This window comes from Zootoca vivipara, chromosome 3 (genome assembly GCF_965207765.1).
Source record: "Zootoca vivipara chromosome 3, rZooViv2.hap1.1, whole genome shotgun sequence".
In the NCBI taxonomy this organism is placed as follows: Eukaryota; Metazoa; Chordata; class Lepidosauria; order Squamata; family Lacertidae; genus Zootoca; species Zootoca vivipara.
Window position 1 is genome coordinate 24,271,511 of NC_142586.1, and position 21,528 is coordinate 24,293,038.

The 21,528-nt window shown below is 43.5% G+C and overlaps 2 protein-coding genes across 8 annotated transcripts in view; one reads left to right on the forward strand and one right to left on the reverse strand.

The window, feature by feature from the left end:
- EIPR1 (EARP complex and GARP complex interacting protein 1) overlaps nt 1-17,783 on the reverse strand; it is a 59,670-nt gene extending 41,887 nt beyond the window's left edge. The window contains exons 1-3 of one of the 2 annotated variants that reach the window (XM_035109920.3): nt 17,553-17,783; nt 12,771-12,854; nt 6,450-6,582 (exon numbers count right to left, since the gene is read on the reverse strand). In XM_035109920.3, coding sequence (XP_034965811.1) covers nt 6,450-6,582; nt 12,771-12,854; nt 17,553-17,594 — 259 coding nt within the window. In that variant the 5' untranslated portion in view covers nt 17,595-17,783. The remainder of the gene's footprint in view (nt 1-6,449; nt 6,583-12,770; nt 12,855-17,552) is intronic. The other variant, XM_035109919.3, reaches the window with a different exon arrangement.
- A 1-nt stretch (nt 17,784) lies between these two features.
- Nucleotides 17,785-21,528, forward strand: part of TRAPPC12 (trafficking protein particle complex subunit 12) — a 56,542-nt gene continuing 52,798 nt past the window's right edge. For 2 of the 6 annotated variants that reach the window (XM_035109914.3, XM_035109911.3), the window contains exons 1-2: nt 17,785-17,912; nt 18,593-18,662. The gene's annotated coding sequence lies outside the window, so the exon portion shown is untranslated. Of the gene's footprint in view, nt 18,145-18,592; nt 18,663-21,528 lie in introns of all 6 variants that reach the window. The other 4 variants (XM_035109915.3, XM_035109912.3, XM_035109913.3 and 1 more) reach the window with 3 other exon arrangements.

The following is a 21,528-nucleotide window of genomic DNA, read 5'->3' on the forward strand; positions in this document are numbered from 1 at the left end:
TGTTGTGGGATCCTATAAAATGACGTTGTTGGATCCCTGTCCCATTTCACATTTCTAGTGCAAACTCACTTCAGAAAAATCCAACAAAGGCTTTAAAGAGACACTTAAAACACAGGTGTTTAGTACTGGTTCATCTAATCCAGTCTAAACTGCGTCCTCACCTAAAATATGAAAAGTCTCAATGTAAATATACCACTGCACAAACACTTCAGGTTAATAAAATCCAGAGGTGGTTTTTGCACTGTTAATAAAAGTAAGAGCGGAAATGAAATGATTTGAGCAAGTTTATTTTATTGCTATTTTTCTGCTTTGTTGAGTGATTTGGGTTTTTTTGCTACTGCTGCCTTCGCAATGCAGTCTACCAAACAGATACCAATGTCTGATCTTCCATCACAAAATGTTATTGTCAACAGGCGATCATTAGCTGGCAAGGACTGCATTATAGTATTTGTAGTTTGTTTATTTGTTTGTTTTTTTAAAAAAAGACCAGGATTCATTGATAAGCACAGGAATTCCCTTCCCCCTCCCCTCCAGCAAAAGAAAGAAGAGAAACTGCTATATGTGAAACTGCCTTTCTGTAGAATTTTTGCTTTTTAAAAGCAACGCTAAAATGTGCTCTCTCAGAAAATGCCGAAGCTCTGAAGAGACAGGATGTGTTGAATGATGATTTTTGACAGGGGAAAGCAGCATACCCCAAGCCCTCAAAACAGGTTATTTATCATCACATCTTCAAAATCCTCTTAATGGCAGGGCAGAAGCAGACAAAGAGACCATCACCTACAATTATGAGACTTTGCCCTCTGCCGGCTCTTTCCACCATTACATCAAGACAGACTATTGTGTAATGAGAGACTCTGTCTCTCCCCCACCCCTTTTCTTTCTCTCTTCCCTCTCCTTCTCTCTTTCTTTCTCTCACATACACAAACCATATTGCCGCAAGAGTGCTTTCTAGTCAACTCTTCACTTTTTTACATGGGAAGAACTATGCACGGAGCTATTATCGCAGGCACAGATTTGAAATATTTATGACAGATGCCTTTGAATCATCTTTCGCCTGTGCCCACCCCAGCTTTTCGAGCGAATGAACCTTGACTTGTATGAGCAAGCATGCTCGGCAAGCTCCACTGTAGATAAGCCTTCATTTAATCAAACTGAACCCTCCACTCACGACCCCCAAACCACCCTCATCAGTGTCAAGGAATGACACTGTCCTCTTTTCCACTGCATTTCCATAAAGCATTAGGAAACCGCTCTTTTAAATCCAAATAAGATGAAGCTGTGAGCACGCTCTCTCTCTCTCTTCTCTTCTCTCCCCCCCCCCATCTCTTTCTCCCTCTGCAATATTAAGCTACAGAATGTATATGCTGAAGCCTTAATGAAATGCGAGACGGCACATCTCTCCTTCTTCTCCTCCCCCCCTTCCAATAAAGTCAGGTAATGCAAATGTGAGATCCCTACAGTATTATTAATTCTGCTACATTGCACATTGAGCCAGTGATGCTGGAGCAGAGAGGTACAAGTTACATATCTATTGTGCCAGCTGATCTCTCTCAGGGACAAAGGCTTTCACCCTGAAGGAGAGGGCAGGTGGCGATGCCAGTCTCTCTGCCCTCCAAGGATTTCCCACAAAAGTAAGAGGTGAAAAAGGGGGGGCGGACCAGATTTAATTTCCTACAGCTGTCACACTGATGTGATAAATCGGCATCTCTACAGCTACCAGTGTCAGACCTTATGAAACTGTCCTAGTTATAAAAACTGACAGTATCTTGGCATATAACTGATTTGTTTTAAAAGTGACTTTATTGTGCTATTTATGCCTCTTAGGAATCGAGTGATTTCCCTGTCTCCCCTTCTCCCACCCTGGAAAATAAAAATAAAAAAGCAGGCTGTGTGCTATCAAATCTTTCAGCAGCACACCAATAGAGTCTCAAGCTTTTAATCCTGCAGTTACAAGAAAATGTGTTCATTAGGAATAAGTTATGCAAGCCCAAGCAACATACTCAGTGCACTCCACAAATGTTTTCATTTTAGGTGGAAAACCATAAACTGGAATCTAGAAGAGGCAAGGAGTGAACAGAACTCCCCTTTCCATAATTTTGCAGACATGTCATGTGCAAAATTACTTCTATTTAAAGCTGCTCAGAGCTTTAAAACGTTTTGCATTTGCATTGCTTTATTTGTCAAATGCTACTTCTTAGTCTTACCAAACTGCTGTGATGTCTATTCTCAGAACACGTGGCCTCCTGGATCATGTAAGAAGAAGACTACACAGCCCAGTTTACTTATCCATTACATTTGAATTCATCATAAAAGTAATATTCATTTCAGTTGCATGTTATAACAATAATCTTGCTTCTCTCATTTGCAATCTTTAAAATATGTGGGCTACTAAGAGCAGCAAGGAACCCTTCAATTCTCAGAAAATAGAAAATGTTCTAGAAAAGTTAAATTCAATTGTATAAAAACTTGCTACGATTCCAGTGTGTTTTTAAAATGGTTCTCCCATGTTCTTTTTTTGGGGGGGGGGGGGGAGAATCAAAGTGTTTCCAGTCAAAAGAATTTCAACTTCAGTAGGAACACAGGAAGCTATATTACTACCAGATCTCAGATCATCCATCCATCCAGCTTTACTCCAGCCTTCCCTAACCTGGTACTTTCCAGATGTTGTTGAGCTCCACTCCCATCACCCTCAGCCATATTGCAACATCTGGCGAGCACCAGATTGGGAAAGCCTGGTCTACTGTGGCGGGCAGGGACTCTCAGGCCAAGATCTTTCCCATCACCTGTTACAGGGTCCTTTTTCACCTATGTGGAGAGAACCACACAGCAGACAGCAATCCTATGAAGATGACTTTTTTTAAAGACACAAATAATTTCAGACTAGTTTACATATTTAACCCCCTCTGCCCACAAGGCCAAAATCTTGCAATAACAGAAGATAATGTAAAAGGTGCCCTTTTTCACAATTCATCTCCAACAATCAGTTCCGATTTCTGGAAGCCATTCCTCATAATATCTAATATGCTCAACACGGCTTGAGTACGGTGTAATGTTTTCTTCAGTGTTGCTGAGCCATTTCATTACTTACTACAGGGAAACAGCAGCACCTCCAGGTAGAGGAATGTTGAAAATGAAGAGGAATATTCTGGAGATGCTCAAGAACATCTAAAGAAAGGATCCCCAAACTGTGGCCCTCCAGATGTTTTGGCCTACAACTCCCATGATCCCTAGCTTACAGGACCAATGGTCGGGGAAGATGGGAATTGTAGTCCAAAACATCTGGAGGGCCGAAGTTTGGGGATGCCTGATCTAAAGAATTGTATGGATCCAAATAATTAACAGAGGATCAGCAGCAGTGAGCTGAGAACTTATCTTGAACCAAAATCATGGCTACCAGCAGCCAGGCTCCCTCCTAATGCTCCACCAGTGAAATGCTAAGCCCATCTGGGAATCAATGGTGGTTATCTTAAAGGACAAAAATTAATGCTCCAAAAATTAGCTACAAATTTCTTATCCCATGTTGGCCAACTACATATTTTTAAGAGGTGCTTGAGCAAATATTTCATTTTTCTTCCTCAGCTTCTACCACCTGCATCCTAGCAATGGATACTTCCACGCCTGCTTTCTCCACCAGACTCCTCCGCTCTTGAAGCATATGAACTCTCTTTCCCACGAATTATGTGTATAGAGATCTCTGGAAAACTTCTACTACAACTGAACACCTTGCAAGGCCTTTGACCTTTCACCTCCCTGCAAGTTTCCATGATGTCTGAAAGCATATCAGAGTACACAGAATGAATGTACCAACAGCAGGTATGAAATATCCACTGGATGGGGAGAGGCCTCATTTCTAGTATCTAATGGTGTTTTATGCCTTCCTTCTTCTTCCTTGAAAGTAGATGTGGGAATAGCTATTTGAATCTCTCCAACTTGCCATTCTGATCTCAAAGCTCAATAAAGTTATTGCATTCCAAAAAATACCCCCAAACCAACCCTTTCAAATGGATTGCCCAATGGCAAAGTTAAAACAGAGACCCCGCTTAGCTCGACAATCTGTGTAAGTAAATTATCATTATGAACAGACTCGTCTCATTTTTGGATTCTGAGTATATTCTAAAGGAAACCTCAACACAACGTTCTTCTTATTTAAAACTGCTGAAAGGGCGAAATGGGTTTGCAAATACATGCTTCTGAATTTTTTCATCTCCATCTATAGCCTATAAAAGGATTCTGAGGTGAGTGACAATTCAGTAGGACTAAGATAGGTTATAAAGCAGAAGTTTCTGAAATCCCCTGATTCTGTCATTCACATTCATTCACACACACAGACACACACACACACACAGACACACACACCCTTAACACGCCATGAAAACTCCTTGCCTGCTGATTTGCAGCAACTGCCATGCCTTTCTGGTTGAATTTCCATGTGCCTGAAGTCATACCGGTGATGGCAGGGAGAGTTCAGCAGAACAGAGTGGGGGGGGGGGGAAGCAAGAGGCAGATGGTAGCAAAGGCAAGCGGGATTAGGGATGCTTGAGGAATTCAATTTCCATGAACTCCAATGTGAACTGACCTGATCTGCACCTAATGGACTAATGTGCAGATTGGAACCTAATTATCCTTTGGATTTTGCACTTCCCTGCATTTTGTGACCGTGCTCGCCTCAGAAAAATATATACAGGTAAAGTTTATTTATAAAATGTGTACAGTGAGATAAAAAAAACATGTTGAAATAGATATTGCCATATGGGGGAAAAATGAAGATTATTTCAGAAATAGGACAGAATTGACTTCTTAGTGAACACATGTAAAATTGAAAGCAGCGCTCAGCATTACTTATACCCCATTCCCTGGTCTGTGCAGTCCGTTCCACAGCAAAAATAGACATATATACATGCATACATTTCCACAACACAGTAGTCATAATAATGGTTATAGACACATTGCATTTTTGACCCAGAATTGCAACTTAGCCCAAGAAGACAGCAGCAGCAGCATTAGGTGTGAAGTTACAGAAAAGTCTGTAAAGGTCTTACAGTACTACAGAGTTCCTAAGTCTTTAACAAAACCTGTGAAAATTAAGTATTGCAGGGTGTGCACTGGTTGTATTTCATCTCTGCTCAGTGCTTTGTCAGCTCCTCATTGTTCTAATTTTGCCAGCTACTCTGGTACCAGGATGATCTACTATCCTTTTTGCCTTTTCACCTTCTCAATGTGAGAAGATTTATAGCAATTCAGATATAATGATCTAGCAGCCCAGGGCAGCAGGGGACATGGAAAGGGGTCTTCTCATGATATACCTATTTGCTGCTCACTCACCATTGTGCAGATGTTGTTCTTTGTTGTATATAAGCTGAAAGCTTGCCTCGCTATAGCCACTTTACCCACCTGAAGGCATTATTTTTCTTCCTTACTCTGTGACTGTCCACCACAGAAGAGACTGCATCACCGCTGTTCGGGGTTTTACAATTAATACGTTTATTAAATATTTCAGCCACTTTTCCCTTTACAAAGAGCAGCACAATATATCTTTCCAAGACACTTTAGCATTTTTAAAAGGTATCTCATCTAACTTGGCAATTTACTTCTCTCTCTTGGAACCAGTTATAAGCTAGATGCCTAATGCCTCTTTAAACCAAGGTTGCATTCGCCAAAACAGACTCTCTGATTGCCATTTTGGGCAAGACAGCTCTAAAGTCATATTTTTCAAATGATGGACTAACCGAAATTGACACTCAGTTAAACATCTCAGTTTAACACTCAGTTAAACTACAGGTGACAACCTTGAGCTTGGTTAAGAACTCTGAGAACTTAAAGAAGAAAAGTCACTTGATCCAGGGACTGTCCACATATATATTGGCCAATTCCTACCTCTTTTTCTTAATGGTGACATGGACATTCATAACGTAAGAATATGAGGGTGGAGTAAGACAAACTACAACAATTAACTAAAACATTGATCCCTGCTCCTGCACAGAAAAAGCATTTCGGATCCTGAAATTCATTCCGATTGTGCAGATAAAATTTAACTGATAGAATTTCACAGGGATGTAGTATGTCTGTGTGAAAACTGTCAAGATCCAATGATCCCCAGGCATGCACCCCCAGATGGTGGAGATGTCAGGTGCCATCCTGGTGACCAGGCATCTTCACTTGGTCACAAGTGGTTAATAGGCAGGTGCAAAATGCACCTGGCGCCTTGCTAATTTTGAACACTGCTTGGAGCCCCTCCCATACACCAGACATGTGCGCCAAAGGTTAAGTGATCAGAGAGCCACTAAGTTCATTTATCAATTAAAAAATAGGCAGCTAGAATGAAATCCCTCAAACCAACATGAATGCCACTAGAAGAGTTCGTGTGCATTTCAATACCATAATATACACCCTCAGATAAGCTTCTTACAGAAGAAAAGGAGAGAAAAGGAAAGCCTTCAAATTGCACTTACTTTTACTGTAGCAGGTTGCAAGCACACCTTTGTCAGCTGGACTGGCACTTATGTGCCAAATTTCACCAACTTGATGCAGAAGAACATTTTTGTTTATAATGTTATTTTCGTCGTCAAAATCTATGATGTGAATCTACAAATGCAAGACAAGAACCGTTAGGACTTCATGCATATTATTTTCAGAGGGGTCTGGAAGCATACATTACAACTGTGTGAAACATACTATTAGTTTCATTTCATAAAAATGGATGCACAGGAGTCACTGAAAACAACTATCGGTGAAAATGCTGATTGAGAAACCCCGGAACTGCCATGCTATGTCTACAGTTGCAACAAGTAATAAAGGAGACCAGTAATGAGTCTCTATAAGGAAATACAAAATGCAGGTTGATTTAGTCACTAAATCCCCACTCATTAAAACATACAAACTCCTATTCAAGTAACATAGACTATGATAAGACTCCATATATATGAGTCCATAAGATGGCAAAGGGAGGTATCTGGTATATTTAGTACTTGATCTTACAGCAGAATTTGAACAAATGCAACTAATAGCTTTCCATGCTAGACAAGAGGGGAGGAGCCATACAGCATCACTACAAAGTCCTCATGTAGCCTTTTGCTACTGAACGTTGGTACTGGGAAGATTAGTCAGGGGTTGCCAATGCAGTGCCTGTGGGCACTAGCCTTCTAGCCAATACCTTCTTGCTCAGATCCTGTTTGCATTGGCTCAGCTTCTCCTAAACTGAAAATGTACCCTTCAACACACGCTCACCTTTCATTGGATAACTGGCCTGGCCACCCAACCTCCTTTCTCCTTTCTCTTTTGAACAGAGGAGAGGAGCTCTGAGCTTCTGTCAGTGTTTTATTGTAGGTGCCTTGATTTGGGGAGGGGATGTGATGGGAGATCTCGCATCCCTGCACCATTTTAAGGTCCTGCCTCTCTTCTGGCATCTTTAGACGTAGAAGCCACCATGGGTACTGCCATGCCCTCACAGCAACTTTTGTGGCTGGTGCTCATGGCACCCACTCAAAATTCAGAAGGCCCCCCCATTGGCCCCCAAAGGTAGGCTACCAAACTAAGTTACACTAACATGCATCTATGCCAGTAATTGTTTGGTATGACTGACGGTAGTGCTCAAACACCTTACCCATCCTTTCTAACTTGAGGCCCTTTAACCTGTAGCCTTCCAAATGTTGTTGGATTCTTGATCCTATCAACCCCAGCCAGCAAGGTCAATGGTCAGGGATAATGGAAGTCGTACTCCAACAATATCTGAAGGGTCACAGAGCCCCCCATCCCCGTCTTAACTGGAAGACCATGATTACGAAGCCTGAGAGCTGTTGCATGCAATTCCCCTCCCCCAAAAAACTCACTCCTTCTGTCTGCTGGGTACTACTCAAGAAATGTTGTAGGAAAGCTGACCTAACAGTGCTGACGCACTAGTGCATGTTGAAAGAACTTTCTCCCAACATCTTACAAAGTTAGGCAATTTTTCACATGTACTTAGGATGTCTAAGTTCTTCACTTTAGCAGAGATCAGGGTTTTAACCCATCAAACCCCTTTTGGACCTGGAAGAGGGCAGAACGAGGGCAGAAGGGGAGCACTTATATATGCTCGGCCAACACATGCAGGGGGGCAGGAACAGAACCCCCACACAAAATATTGCCACCTGTATCTTAAATAAGGAGAAGAGTCATAGCTAGGTTTCCTACCTAGCAGCAGCAAATCAGTATGCAGACAATATTGAACTAGATGGACTAATGGTTCAGCTCAGCATGGCAGCATCCTGGTGCCCTGAGGATGCCATTGGTTTCCAACCCTCCATCATCAGTAGCCAGAATAGCCTGAGGTCTGGGATATTGGGAGTTATGGTCCCTACAGAATCTGGAGGGCCACATCTGCCTTAAATGGAAACGCTATGCAAGTACAAGCCATGAGCAAAATAGAAAAGGGTGGTGGTGGAATATTTTTCAGGCCAATACCCTGTCAACACAGAGAAAGCTTTGAAATGCTTTAACAATTGCTTGCTTCTCTGGAGAGACCACAAGGGATTCGTTTCTGCAATCAATTGTCCTGAGATAAACCCCTTTAACTCATTTCCCTCTCCCATTTGCTAACATAATAAGAAAGCCATTCTGAGACTAAAGCAAGCTGGAAGCCAGAAGAGCATCCAGAGACAGATGTTCTATCTAGCTTGTTGCACAATGTCTGCCTAAGCTGGATGCCTACAATACAAAAAAGCCCTTTTAGTGTTTAGCCTGAACAGAGCACAATTTTTACAAAATCTTTGCTGAAAATAGAGCAGAGCAGATTGCACCAGGCTGGCTGGCTGCTTCATCTATATGCTCTCGCAGCCTCCTCTAAAAACAGGAAGCCTCATGTTGAAATTATGAAGTAGTCTCCTTGGCAGTGAAATTGATTCCCTAAAGGTGAGCTACAAATCAAAATTCAATTTGCTCTACCAACATGTATTATATGCCCCTACTAACCATATAAAGAGGGTCATGCAGCACATAAACCAGAAGTGCCTTCTGCCCTATCTCAGGTCCCTCAAAGTCAGGCATAGCAGCTTCCTTCTCACTGCTGTGATCATCATTCAGAACCACATCAGGCCCCGAGGACAAGTGTTATTAAATATAGCATGTCACCGGTTCCATAGGATTTTATCATCATTAATATTATTATTTTCCTAACTCTTTTGGCTTGGAGACGTGGAAAGCATTAAAAGGCAAAACCAGACATGTTGCAACACAGCTCTCTTGGGTATATCAGAAACATTCTGTGGGAAGAAGGGCAGTCAAACATCCTATATCCTAGGATGTGTTTTCTTCAAGCACTCACAATAGTCACAGCTTGGGAAAGGTGGACCAAAATTCAACCATCATTTTATTGTTCAATCAATCTTTTGGTCTTTTGTTTTGCTACAGGGGTAAGAAACGTTGCTAGTCGTTTCTAGGAGTTGGGAGTTCAACAACATATGGAGGGCACCAAACCCTCTACCCCTGCTTTAAACAAACTCCTGCACTCAGACAAGAGAGACTGATGCTCCTCCTCCAACAAGCTACCCAGAAAAAAGAAAAGCAAACATGTAGAGAGAAAGATGAGTTTCAGGGAAGAGTTGTGGTTGTTTGGAGAACCGGATGGGGCTAATGTCTCAAGTGCTCCCCAACAGATACGCAGGGATTGACCTCTAAGGCAGGCATAGGCAACCTTGGCTCTCCAGATGTTTTGGAACTAAAACTCCCATGATCCCTGACCACTGGCCCTGTTAGCTGAGGATCATGGGAGTTGTAGTTCCAAAACATCTGGAGAGCCAAGGCTGCCTATGCCTGCTCTAAGGCAGGCATCCCCAAACTACGGCCTTCCAGATGTTTAGGCCTACAACTCCCATGATCCCTAGCTAACAGGACCAGTGGTGGGGGAAGATGGGAATTGTAGTCCAAAACATCTGGAGGGCCGAAGTTTGGGGATGCCTGCTCTAAGGCTTCAATTCCACACCGGTTTTGCAGGAAACCTGCTGCTTTATTTTGATGTTTCTCTTTGTGGTTTAGAACAGGAGCAAGGAATCGCAGACGCTGAGCCTCTCTAGATGGCTCCTAGAACACTTCCCCATTCACAACCCTCACTGGCCCTACTTTGTAGCCAAAGTATTTTTGCCTGGCTGGAATGTGTCCTTGAACCCTAAAGTCTCTTACTTGATCTGGATGGAGGAGAGAGGGGATGCAAGTGTGTGTAAAAACCAGCTCCGCTCACTTTTGCCTCTGACCCCTGCCCACCATGGTATGTGGCCTCCGGACAGTTGCCCAGAAGAGAATGTGTCCCTCAGGCCTTTAAAGGTTCCCCGCCCCTGTTTTAGGCTTTATCCTTCTCTTAATTCTACCTGCTTTTACATCCTGTTCTGGCAATGTATTTGTTTGAATTTAGTTAAAACATAGGTGTGTTGGAGAAGGCCAACAGGTAAAGTGGAAAAAGAGGTAGCTCAGTTTCAAAAGTTTGAGAAATGCAGCTTAAGCAGGCAAATAAGAGCCTCCTCGTATACTGTAAATGTTCCTCTGTGGAAGACATGTTTACACAAAAAACCCAAGACACACACACACAAAAACACCACTCTAGTATCCCAAGGATAGAAACATGATTATATTTTCAATTGTTATTCTTCATTTTTTTTTTAAAAAAAAACCTTTTAAGTGCCTTTTTCTTACATATACTCAGTGAACAACCTTAAAGTGGAAGATGCAGTAGGGATCTCTTTGCCTGCCCTGTCTCTGCATTTTCACGCCCAAATCCTGTTTCAGGCTCCTTACTTGCTTGTGTTGGCTTAATGTAAATGAACTGAATACAATTGAAAAATCACACCCGCCCCCAATGCTTTATGACAACGCAATTCCTTTCAGGGATTCCACTCACAATACGCCTCTGCCCAGGAGTGGAAGCCTAGTTAGTGCAACTTGGATGTCAAGCTACCATCTGCCGGAAAGTGTCGGAAGAATGGCCATTACCTGACCTAGGTAGAGACCAGCGCTGCTAAATTAAGCAGTAACAACAGAGGCTCCTGACACTTCTTAGGGATTAATGACTGACTGAGGAGTTGATGGCTTCAAGCGCTGCTAAAGGCCATTAACCCTATCAACTCATTAGCACTCAGAGAAAGTGTTCTGCACCTCAATTATCAATGCTGGTAAGACATAAAATGGAAAGGACGGGGGCAGCGGGGAGCAAGGAGATGCAGGCTCAAACAGTGTTTTGAGTCAATAGTAGAATTATTACCCAGATACAATCAGGCTGTTTGAGTGCTATCAATATTTTCCTTCTGCAAAAGTTTTAATGGCTTGGAGTATTTTCAAAACACTGCTCCTACAGGAAACTGTACATTTAGGCATCAGCTGCAGGGTAATAACTACATATAATCCAAGACGTGATCCTACCAAAAATGGCATCCCCACCTCAAAATTTTCCCTACTATGTATAATAGCACTCATCCCGCATCATGCCTTCTAGACCAGTGTTTCTCAACCAGTGTGCCTCCAGATGTTTTGGGACTACAACTCCCATCATCCCTAGCTAGCAAGACCAGTGGTCAGGAATGATGGGAGTTGTAGTCCCAAAACATCTGGAGGCACACTGGTTGAGAAACACTTTTCTAGACCAGGCATCCCCAAACTGCGGCCCTCCAGATGTTTTGGCCTACAACTCCCATGATCCCTAGCTAACAGGACCAGAGGTCGGGAAAGATAGGAATTGTAGTCCAAAACATCTGGAGGGCCGAAGTTTGGGGGTGCCTGCTCTAGACACTCCCCTGTCATGGAATAGAGCAGATGTATACATAACGAGATTACTTGGCATAATGGCATCTACAAGCTGTTATGGGGTATTCTGGGAGAAGCTGTTACGGGGAAAACCAGAGTCCCATGTCTCCAGCAACAATTATAAGAGAGAAGATATACCAATATGCCTAATAGTGAGCAGGTCTGATTTCCCCACCATCACAAAAAATAAGCATATTGGGCAGTATGGAACTAAATATTTGCATTATGCCAACAGGAATTCCCTTCCTTCCCCATGCTTGGCACCTGTGCCCTCCCCAAATCTGATCCAAAGGGTTGGGGGACCCTCCCTCAACAGATTTCAGGGGGAATGCAGTGGGAGAAGAGGAAGGGAGTGCTTCTTTTGCCTCCCAAAACAATTTTTTCAGCCTTGTACCAACAGATGTGCCTCAAGGTAAACTGTTCAAATAACTATATAGCTTTACTAAGTTCTTGTTTTTCCTTTTTAGACATGTTTATCGTATTAGAAAGGTGGCAAACAAACAGTTCTAGCAACTTGCTTGTTTTATTTCATCAATGATTCTGAACAGGCTTGGTTGAGACTCAGAAACCAAGAAAGTTTTAACCTGTTGTACAGGTTCATCAATGAACCACATTCTTCAATTCATCATTTCTCACTGCAGAGAAATTAAATTCCATCAGAATGATTTTTACAGCACAGGTCTACTCAGAAGAAAGCCACACTGAGCTCATTGGGGCTTCTTCCTAGATGCAGTTTACAAAATCCAAATAACTATATAAGCATTCTGTAGCCCCAAAGACCCTCCTTTAACCATTATTTAACATTAGCATGATTAGGATTTCCCTCACCACCCCCAGCTCAATTCCTAACACAGAACTTTACAACCAAATACTGTTCAAGATCACACCCAATATTTTTTAAAACAGCACTACATTTAAAACTTCAATTTGGCAAGCAAAAATCATTATCCCACTGAAGGCTTTCAAAACATTTCCGATTCTATTTTAATACATCTTTCATTCAAGTTTACCTGATTATCATATTTAAGAGACTGAGTTCCAACCAGAAACCGTATTGCATCTGTTTCTGCGGTCTGGGGTGTTAAAGCTCGTGCCTAAGTGGGGAAGGGGAGGGAAGGATAAAAATACAATAATAGGAAACATATTTTAGTATCTTGGAACATACAGGACATCAGTTACCAAGAACGGTGTTTTTGACATTTAGTCCATCTGTATTTTGACTTTTTTTTAAAATGCATGTTCTTTGTTACATAGATTTATTTTCTCCCAACTTCCCAAAGGTATTCTTGGTACAGAAGTGTGATAGGCTCATGAGTAAAATTGCCATGCTTCTAGTGTTAAGACACATTTCCAAAATGAATTTTAGAGAACCATCTCATCCATGAAAAAGATGCACAGAATGCAAGAGCAACTGCACAAATGTTCAAGGTAGAAATTTTTGTAGAAACAGCAACTGGGGAAAGCAGTAGACTAAGTAACTGAAAATTTAAAACTTATTTCCTGCACAAGAAACAACCCTCACATGCTGCACAATGTGTTGCATCTGTGTGATTTAATATTTTCATAGGTTTTACAGCAAAACATACCAAGGTTCCACTGAAATAAACATAAAAAGTTAGTTATGACTAACACAAATTCTACTGATTTCAATGGGAACTATGCATGATTAATTTAATCTGAATCAAACCCAGGATTTCTAGATTCAATGCAGTTGTATTCCACAAAATTTTAAATTTAAATGGTCAGGACTAACTTACCTGTATATACTCGAGTATAAGCCGACCCGAATATAAGCCGAGGCGCCTAATTTTACCACAAAAAACTGGGAAAACCTATTGACTTGAGTATAAGCCTAGGGTGGGAAATGCGTACCGACTGCTGCACAATATCTTTGTCATCAACAGGACAGGAAAATGGCTATACAGCACAGGTGCTACTAAGATCATGAGAAGACTCACTAGAATTAAATGTTTTGGTTCTTACTAAGAGAAGCAGGGGAACCCTATCCTAGACAACATGGAGTATCATTTTATGTTTTAAGGTTTGCTTTATGATTCAATTTACACAATTTCCTGATTCATGGAAAACATTAGGGTAGATGTAACCCCAAAACATTTGAATGTAAATAACTTTGTGAAAGCGAGAAAATGCTTCTTTGGGGCTGTGGGGTTCGTCAGAATAATAATAATAATAATAATAATAATAATAATAATAATAATAATAATAATTTATTTATACCCCGCCCATCTGGCTGGGTTTCCCCAGCCACTCTGGGCGGCTTCCAACAGAAAAATGAAATGAAATAATCTATTAAACATTAAAAGCCTCCCTAAACAGAGCTGCCTTCAGATGTCTTCTAAAAATCTGGTAGCTGTTTTTCTCTTTGACATATGATGGAAGGGCGTTCCACAGGGCGGGTGCCACTACCAAGAAGGCCCTCTGCCTGGTTCCCTGCAACTTGGCTTCTCGCAACGAGGGAACCGCCAGAAGGCCCTCGGTACTGGACCTCAGTGTCCGGGCAGAACGATGGGGGTGGAGACGCTCCTTCCTAAGATAAGCACTTGCAGTATCATAAGGAGAGAACCCGCCTTTCGCAAGGACAGGCACAGGAGTTGCAGTTGGGGGAGGCGTTACGTTGCGCTGTGCCTCTCCCAACCGCGGCTCCTATGCCTGCTCTTGCGAGTGGCAGAGGTGGCGGCGGAGGGACCAGTGGCGAGAAAGGAGCTCCTTCTCGCCGCTGGTCCTGCCACCTCTGCCCGCCTCTCGCAAGGGCAGGCACAAGAGCTCCTTTCTCATCGCTCGTCCCTCCGCCGCCACCTCTGCTGCTCGCAAGAGCAGGCATAGGAGCCGCGGTTGGGAGAGGCACAGTGCAGAGCCTCTCCTGACTGCGGCTCCTGTGCCTGCCCTTGCGAGAGGCAGGCAGCGGCGGCGGGACCAGCGGCAAGAAAGGGCTCCGTTCTCTCTGCTCGTCCCTCCGCCACCGCCACCTGCCTCACTCGAGTATAAGCCGAGGGGGGCTTTTTCAGCATAAAAAATGTGCTGAAAAAGTCAGCTTATACTCGAGTATATACGGTAAGTATATGTATTTCAATGGGCCTACTATGAATAAAACTTACCCACTTACCATAGAACTGCAAGCATTTTTTTATAAATTCAAGACACCTCACCTGTATGTTTTCACATCGAGATTTGTTTGGTGCTTAAAATAATTAATCAAAAAATAGGCACCCACTGAATAAATTAAATTTGGCAGCTAAACAGATTGGACCGCCTGTTAACTATTTACAATGGTTCCAGTTTGAAACAGTTTTACTGATAGCATTGCATACATGCATAAAACAGAGATGGCACATTTATGATGTGACTCTGGCACACAGCCCCAGTGGTCTCATTCACATGCACTGCTAAACTATGTCATTATAAGAAAAAGCCTTGGGCACTGCAATCTCCCAACCCAACATAGATACTAGGTGTAGTTTGGTAGCTTACCCTTCCATTTTTAACTAAATGCAGGTTAGCAGCAAGTTTGCACGCTGGCAAACTGTGGTTAGTTTTAACCAAGGTTTACCAAAACAAGCAAAGACTAAATTAACTGACTCCTTAACTGTGGTTAACCAAAAGGAGAAACAGGAAGTTCCAATTGCTGAAAGCCACAGAATGGTAGAGCGTTCTTGTGTTCAAGTCCTGCTTTTGGACTTCCCAAACACATCTGATTGAATGCTGTGAGAAAAGGAGGCTAGACTAGATGGGCTATTAACTTGATCTAGTAGGGCTCATATTTCATTTTTTCTCATCTCTTCCTTCCTGCCATATCAAAGGAGAAGGAAGAGGCTCAAGGCTTGTACATGCTTGCTCTTATAATGCTAATCTAACCTACAGTAACTTGTGTGATATGGAGAGGAGGAGAATTCAGGTCAACACACACCTCCCCTTTATTGTCTCAATGTCCTATCATGCTCTGCATGTACATTGACCACCGATGGTGGAGAGCGAAGAACAGGACCTCACTGAGCTTTATCTGGTCCTTCCATGTGTAGGTGCTGTGCCCGTGGTTTAAAGGAACACACATTAAACCAGGAGTGGGGAACCTCAAGCCCACAACCCTAATTAGGTGTAGCACAGTTCTCAATTTGGCCCACACAGCTGTTTTTTTCCAAGCCACATCCATTTACCCACACCCAGCATCACGTGACATGAGTTCTGGGACAAGTAAACTAAAAGTTGCCAATGCACAATCAGTAGCTTCAAAGTTCTCTATAGAAGGTGTGCTGGAAGGGAAGTTTGCTATCCTGAATCAGCTGGCTGGGGATGAGAGCAAGCCTGCTGGATCAACTGCGGAAAACTCAAGTCGTGGAGCCAATTCCTGCAGAAAGCAGGCCTGAACTCACCACCTAACAACTAACATGTGTTGGATTTTATTTTGCAGTGCGGCTTGTCATGCTACAAAGTTAATACTAATAGCACAGTGACATCAAGTAATTGACAGGTGGGCAAAGGTCCGCCCATCTGTCAAAGTGGTTCACCAGGATTGGGGGAACCCAGGAACCAGCATACTGGCCAGATCCAGTTCCCTAACCCAGTACAAAACAATTTCAAATCAATCATTTTTATAACAGTATGGCACCCATTTAATCAAATGTGAACATTCAAGAAATGGAATATATATTCTTGAAAACACCCTATTTTCCTAAGTGTGATCTATTTGTATACCATATTTTTTTAATTGCTGTGACCTGACCTATACCCCCAGGACAGGTAAGAAATATAATACTAATAAGCAATCTGAAGATTCTCCACAAATGTGAAATACTTTCATGTACATACTTTGGAAGGGTGGTCTGTAGTGTGTGGTTTAAAAGGTAACTAGTCCACGTTAAGTAATCCCAGATCTGCACCACATTCTGAAAAGCAACAAACGAGAAAAAGAACACCAACACCTTCACCGCCTCTCCCCTGCAACGTCAACAGCACACTTAAAATTAACTTCACCAACTTGAAAGGCAAAAGTTATAGAACTGAATTCGCTCTCAGGCTGAGAAATTCAAGCAGAATCAACCAAAAACAGGCAGAATCTCAGCTTTCCCCCCCACCCCCCGCAACCTGGCACCCTCCAGATGTTTTGGCCTACAATACCCACCACCCCTAGTCAGAACAGCCAACGGCCAGAGATCATGAGAACTGCAGTCCAGAATTCCCAAAAGGGCCCCAGGTTGGGGAAAGCTGTGCAAGGTTGGTGCGCCCCCCCTTCACCAGGGGTGCCAACTTGAAACGAGATATTGTGGGGAGGGAAGGTAAGCCTTGCCCCACATGATTTATCACACATTGCGGTGCATGGACACCATTTGAATGGCAATGCCCAACAACTTTGGGTGGAGTGGCCCCCTCAGGTATTTTATTGGGTGGGGGAGGCCAAAAGGATCTCGGCCTCTAGGAGAGGTATCTGAAGAAGTGTGCATGCACACGAAAGCTCATACCAATGACAAACTTTGTTGGTCTCTAAGGTGCTACTGGAATGATTTCTTTAATATTTTTTTTCGGCCTCTAGGAGTTGGCTCCTATGCCCTTCACAGTTACTCCTCTATACCCATGGCGATTATTTATTTGGAAGGCGTGCTTCTGTTTCTTATTGTGGGCAATCAACTGGTTTAGCTGGTTGGACTGGTTTTGCTAAGCCTGCTAAAGCTTCGAGCACGCTTCTTCCTCAAACAACCCGTGCGCCGGTGCTTCATTTACCGCCCCTGCGAAGAACAAACAGCGTAACTATCGACAGGTGCTTCCCCCCTCCTTATTACCTGGAACTCCAGCCCATAAATCACCGGAGCGTCGTCCTCCATGGCTGTCCAGCAGAGGCCTCTCCGATTCGGCGCCGCCGCGATGGGGAGCCTAGCCTCTTCTTCCCATGCAAACGTGTGTTTAAATAAAAGGCGAAACACACAACAAAACGGGGCAGGTCCCACGTCGGCTTCCGTCCTTACTTCCGGAGTGGCGTGTGTGAGGCGGCGACAAGCGGGTGACGGGAACGGGGACGTAGCTGCGCATGCGCACTACGCATATTGGTTGGTTCCTCTACTTCTGCGCTTCCCCCCCCCACGCACACGCATATCTTCGCCGCCGCGTCTCGGAGGCGTCGCCTTTTGCAGCTGTTAGTGGAAGTAGGTGAGGGGGAGGCCAAGCAAGGGTGGGAAAGAGTGTCCTCTCCGTGGCCTTCCATCCTCCCTGGAGGCTTGGAGCAGGAGGGGGCGCCCGCTCTGGGCGCGGGGATGTGCTACTCGCTTGTCCTATTTAAAGAGCAACCCGGGAAAAAAATCAGCTTCGCCCACAATCATCCCTGTTTGCGTTGGCTCTTGAAAAGCCTGAGGTGGCTGTACCCCCCTTGGAGGAGAGGTGGGAGTGGTCTTACGGGGGGTGGGCGATGTTTTATTACATCCCTAGGCTAAATCATGATAAGGGGGGGGACACCTCCCTGCATGTAGAAAGCTAGCTCGTCAGGGAGAAGTCGAAGTTGGAATGCTCCCTGGTGTCTTCTATACGGGCAGAGATTGTGTTTTTTCAGAGTAGGACTCAGATGTGAAACCCATGTACGTGTCTCTGCAGCCCGAAGTGGTGTGTAGAGAAACTTGTTTTGTGAGAACAACTAGTAAACCTGTGGGAGGTTTTGGTATTTCCTGCGTGGTATTTTAAACAGTAGCGTGCATTGTGATATTTCCCTTTTAGATACGCTTGTTAATCGTGTACAGTATGTTTTTTTTTATGGAGCAAAGATCCTCGTTTCGCTTGGTTTCCTAATCATAATTTGTAAAGTGGGAAAATAATTCCTGCTGCTGTTTTACAGATGGGACACGGAGGCTGATCTAAAGTGACTTGTCCTGGGATACTGAGGCTTGCCAGAGCAGAGATTAAAGGTATGTCTGTATTTTCATGAGGTCTTAGAGGACACTGAGGTCCAGCTCCCAGGGCCTTCTGGCGGTTCCCTCACTACAAGAAGCCAAGTTACAGGGAACCAGGCAGAGGGCCTTCTCGGTAGTGGCACCCACCCTGTGGAATGCCCTCCCACTAGAGGTCAAAGAGAACAACAATTACCAGACCTTTAGAAGGCATCTCAAGGCAGCCCTGTTTAGGGAAGCTTTTAATGTGTGATGGATTTCTGTATTTTAATGTTTGATGGATTTCTGTATTTTAGAATTTCTGTTTTGTTGGAAGCCGCCCAGAGTAGCTGGGGGAACCCGGCCAGATGGGCGGGGTATAAATAATAAATTATTATTATTATTATCATTATTAGAGGGAGAAATCTTGTTTCCTGTTAGTCTGTCTTAGAGAAATGTGTTGTCACCTAAAATCATAGAATCATAGAGTTGGAAGAGACCACAAGGGCCATCCAGTCCAACTCCCTGCCAAGCAGGAAACACCATCAAAGCATTTCTAAAAGATGGCTGTCAAGCCTCTGCTTAAAGACCTCCAAAGAAGGAGACTCCACCACACTCCTTGGCAGCAAATTCCACTGTCGAACAGCTCTTACTCTCAGGAAGTTCTTCCTAATGTTTAGGTGGAATCTTCTTTCTTGTAGGTGGAATTTTCTTTCATCTCACCATATGAAAATTATTACCACATTAAAGAGGAACTCATCTTAACAAATGTTACAATTACTTATTTGAACTTTTTATTTCAGCTTTTGAACACAGAGGTCTTGGTATGGGTGAGAGAAACAGATGCTAGCATTCACATACCCTAAGATCTAAGTTTCCAAGCCAGCTCTCTCTTACACCCCATTCATATTTTATCTCTCTTGCACCCATTAGGTAGTCTGTTGAAACCTAAGAACAGACTCAACATTGCTTATATGCCATTTTTACAGGCAACTGCATAGGTTTGAGTCATAACCCTACTACCTGGCAATCAATGGACTATTTTTAGTTATAAAACTGGGATTATCAATGGAGACTTGTGATAAATCATATTGGGGCTAGGGGACAAAGGCCGTTTCCTAAACCCTGGGGCCCCTCCATTTATTCTGCAGGCAAATCCCTCTGTGAGCCACGTCCATGGAGGGGTCTGCCAAGTTACATGCCCCTTCAGCCAGGGAACTCCTTGAGTTCATTGACTTTGCCCTATTGGCACTTTTGCCTCTCCCATCCAATGAAAAGATGGGACTCTATGAAGAAGGATGGGGAGAGCAGGCCCTAGAAATAACAATCAGCTGGTTGTCTCTTTGAAGCCATCTGGAGAGGGACCATCAAGGGCTAAGTAGGCCAACAGTTAGACTTAATATAAAGTACAGGTTACAGACTGCTAACCTCGGGTTAAGAACAGTTTCAGGTTAAGAATGGACCTCCAGAACAAATTAAGTTCTTAACCTAAGGTACCACTGTAGCTTTGTTTGCTCATATTACCCTAGCAAACAAAGTGAGCATAAGAGTCCTAAGTTGACTGGGCAGAAATTCATCCCTGCCTTACTACATAACTCCTCCCTGGTGATCTCACTTCATAGTACAAACCTTAGTAGACTCAGCTGCCAGGAGTAGCTCCATGTTTGAGGCTAAACTCATGCACTAAGAGCTATGAGGCAGCTGTGGGAATGAGGGATATTAAGTCGATATTGAGGAGACAAAAAGGGCCTAAGAAGAGCCTACTGGATCAGGCCAATGGCCCCTTTAGTCCAGCATTCTTTTCTCAAAGTGGTCAGCTAGGCTGTTGGACTGTTTGGGAGTGGCTACTTAGTGCTTTGCCATCTGTTTCTGCAGCACTTTCTGTTCTCATCTAAAAAGGGGGAAATCTTAGCTGCTTCTGCATTTGGTTCATTGCTATACCTTTGTTGGACACGGAGTAGCCCTGAACTTTCTATGTGTACATTTAGTGCAGGGGTCAGGAAACTTTTTCAGCTGGGGGCCGGTCCACTGTCCCTCAGACCTTGTGGGGGGTCGGACCATATTTTTTGGGGGGAAATGAACAAATTCCTATGCCCCACAAATAACCCAGAGGTGCATTTTAAATAAAAGGACACATTCTATTAATGTAAAAACACACTGATTCCCAGACCGCCCGCAGGCCGGATTTAGAGGGCGATTTTTTGACAGAGTCACAAGCCTGGTAGATGAAGGGAATGCTGTGGATATAGCCTATCTTGATTTCAGCAAGGCCTTTGACAAGGTGCCCCATGATATTCTTGTAAAGAAGCTGGTAAAATGCGGGCTAGACAATGCTACCATTCAGTGGATTTGTAACTGGCTGACTGACCGAACCCAAAGGGTGCTCATCAATGGCTCCTCTTCATCCTGGAGAGTAGTGACTAGTGGGGTGCCACAGGATTCTGTCTTGGGCCCAGTCTTATTCAACATCTTTATCAATGACTTGGATGATGGGCTTGAGGGCATCCTGAGCAAGTTTGCAGATGACACCAAATTGGGAGGGGTGGCTAATACCCCAGAGGAAAGAATCACACTTCAGAATGACCTTAACAGATTAGACAATTGGGCCAAAGCAAACAAGATGAATTTTAACAAGGAGAAATGTAAAGTACTACACTTGGGCAAAAAAAATGAAAGGCACAAATACAGGATGGGAGACACCTGGCTTGAGAGCAATACATGTGAAAAGGATCTAGGAGTCCTGGTAGACCACAAACTTGACATGAGTCAACAGTGTGATGCAGCAGCTAAAAAAGCCAATGCAATTCTGGGCTGCATCAATTGGAGTATAGCGTCTAGATCAAGGGAAGTAATAGTACCACTGTATTCTGCTCTGGTCAGACCTCACCTGGAGTACTGTGTCCAG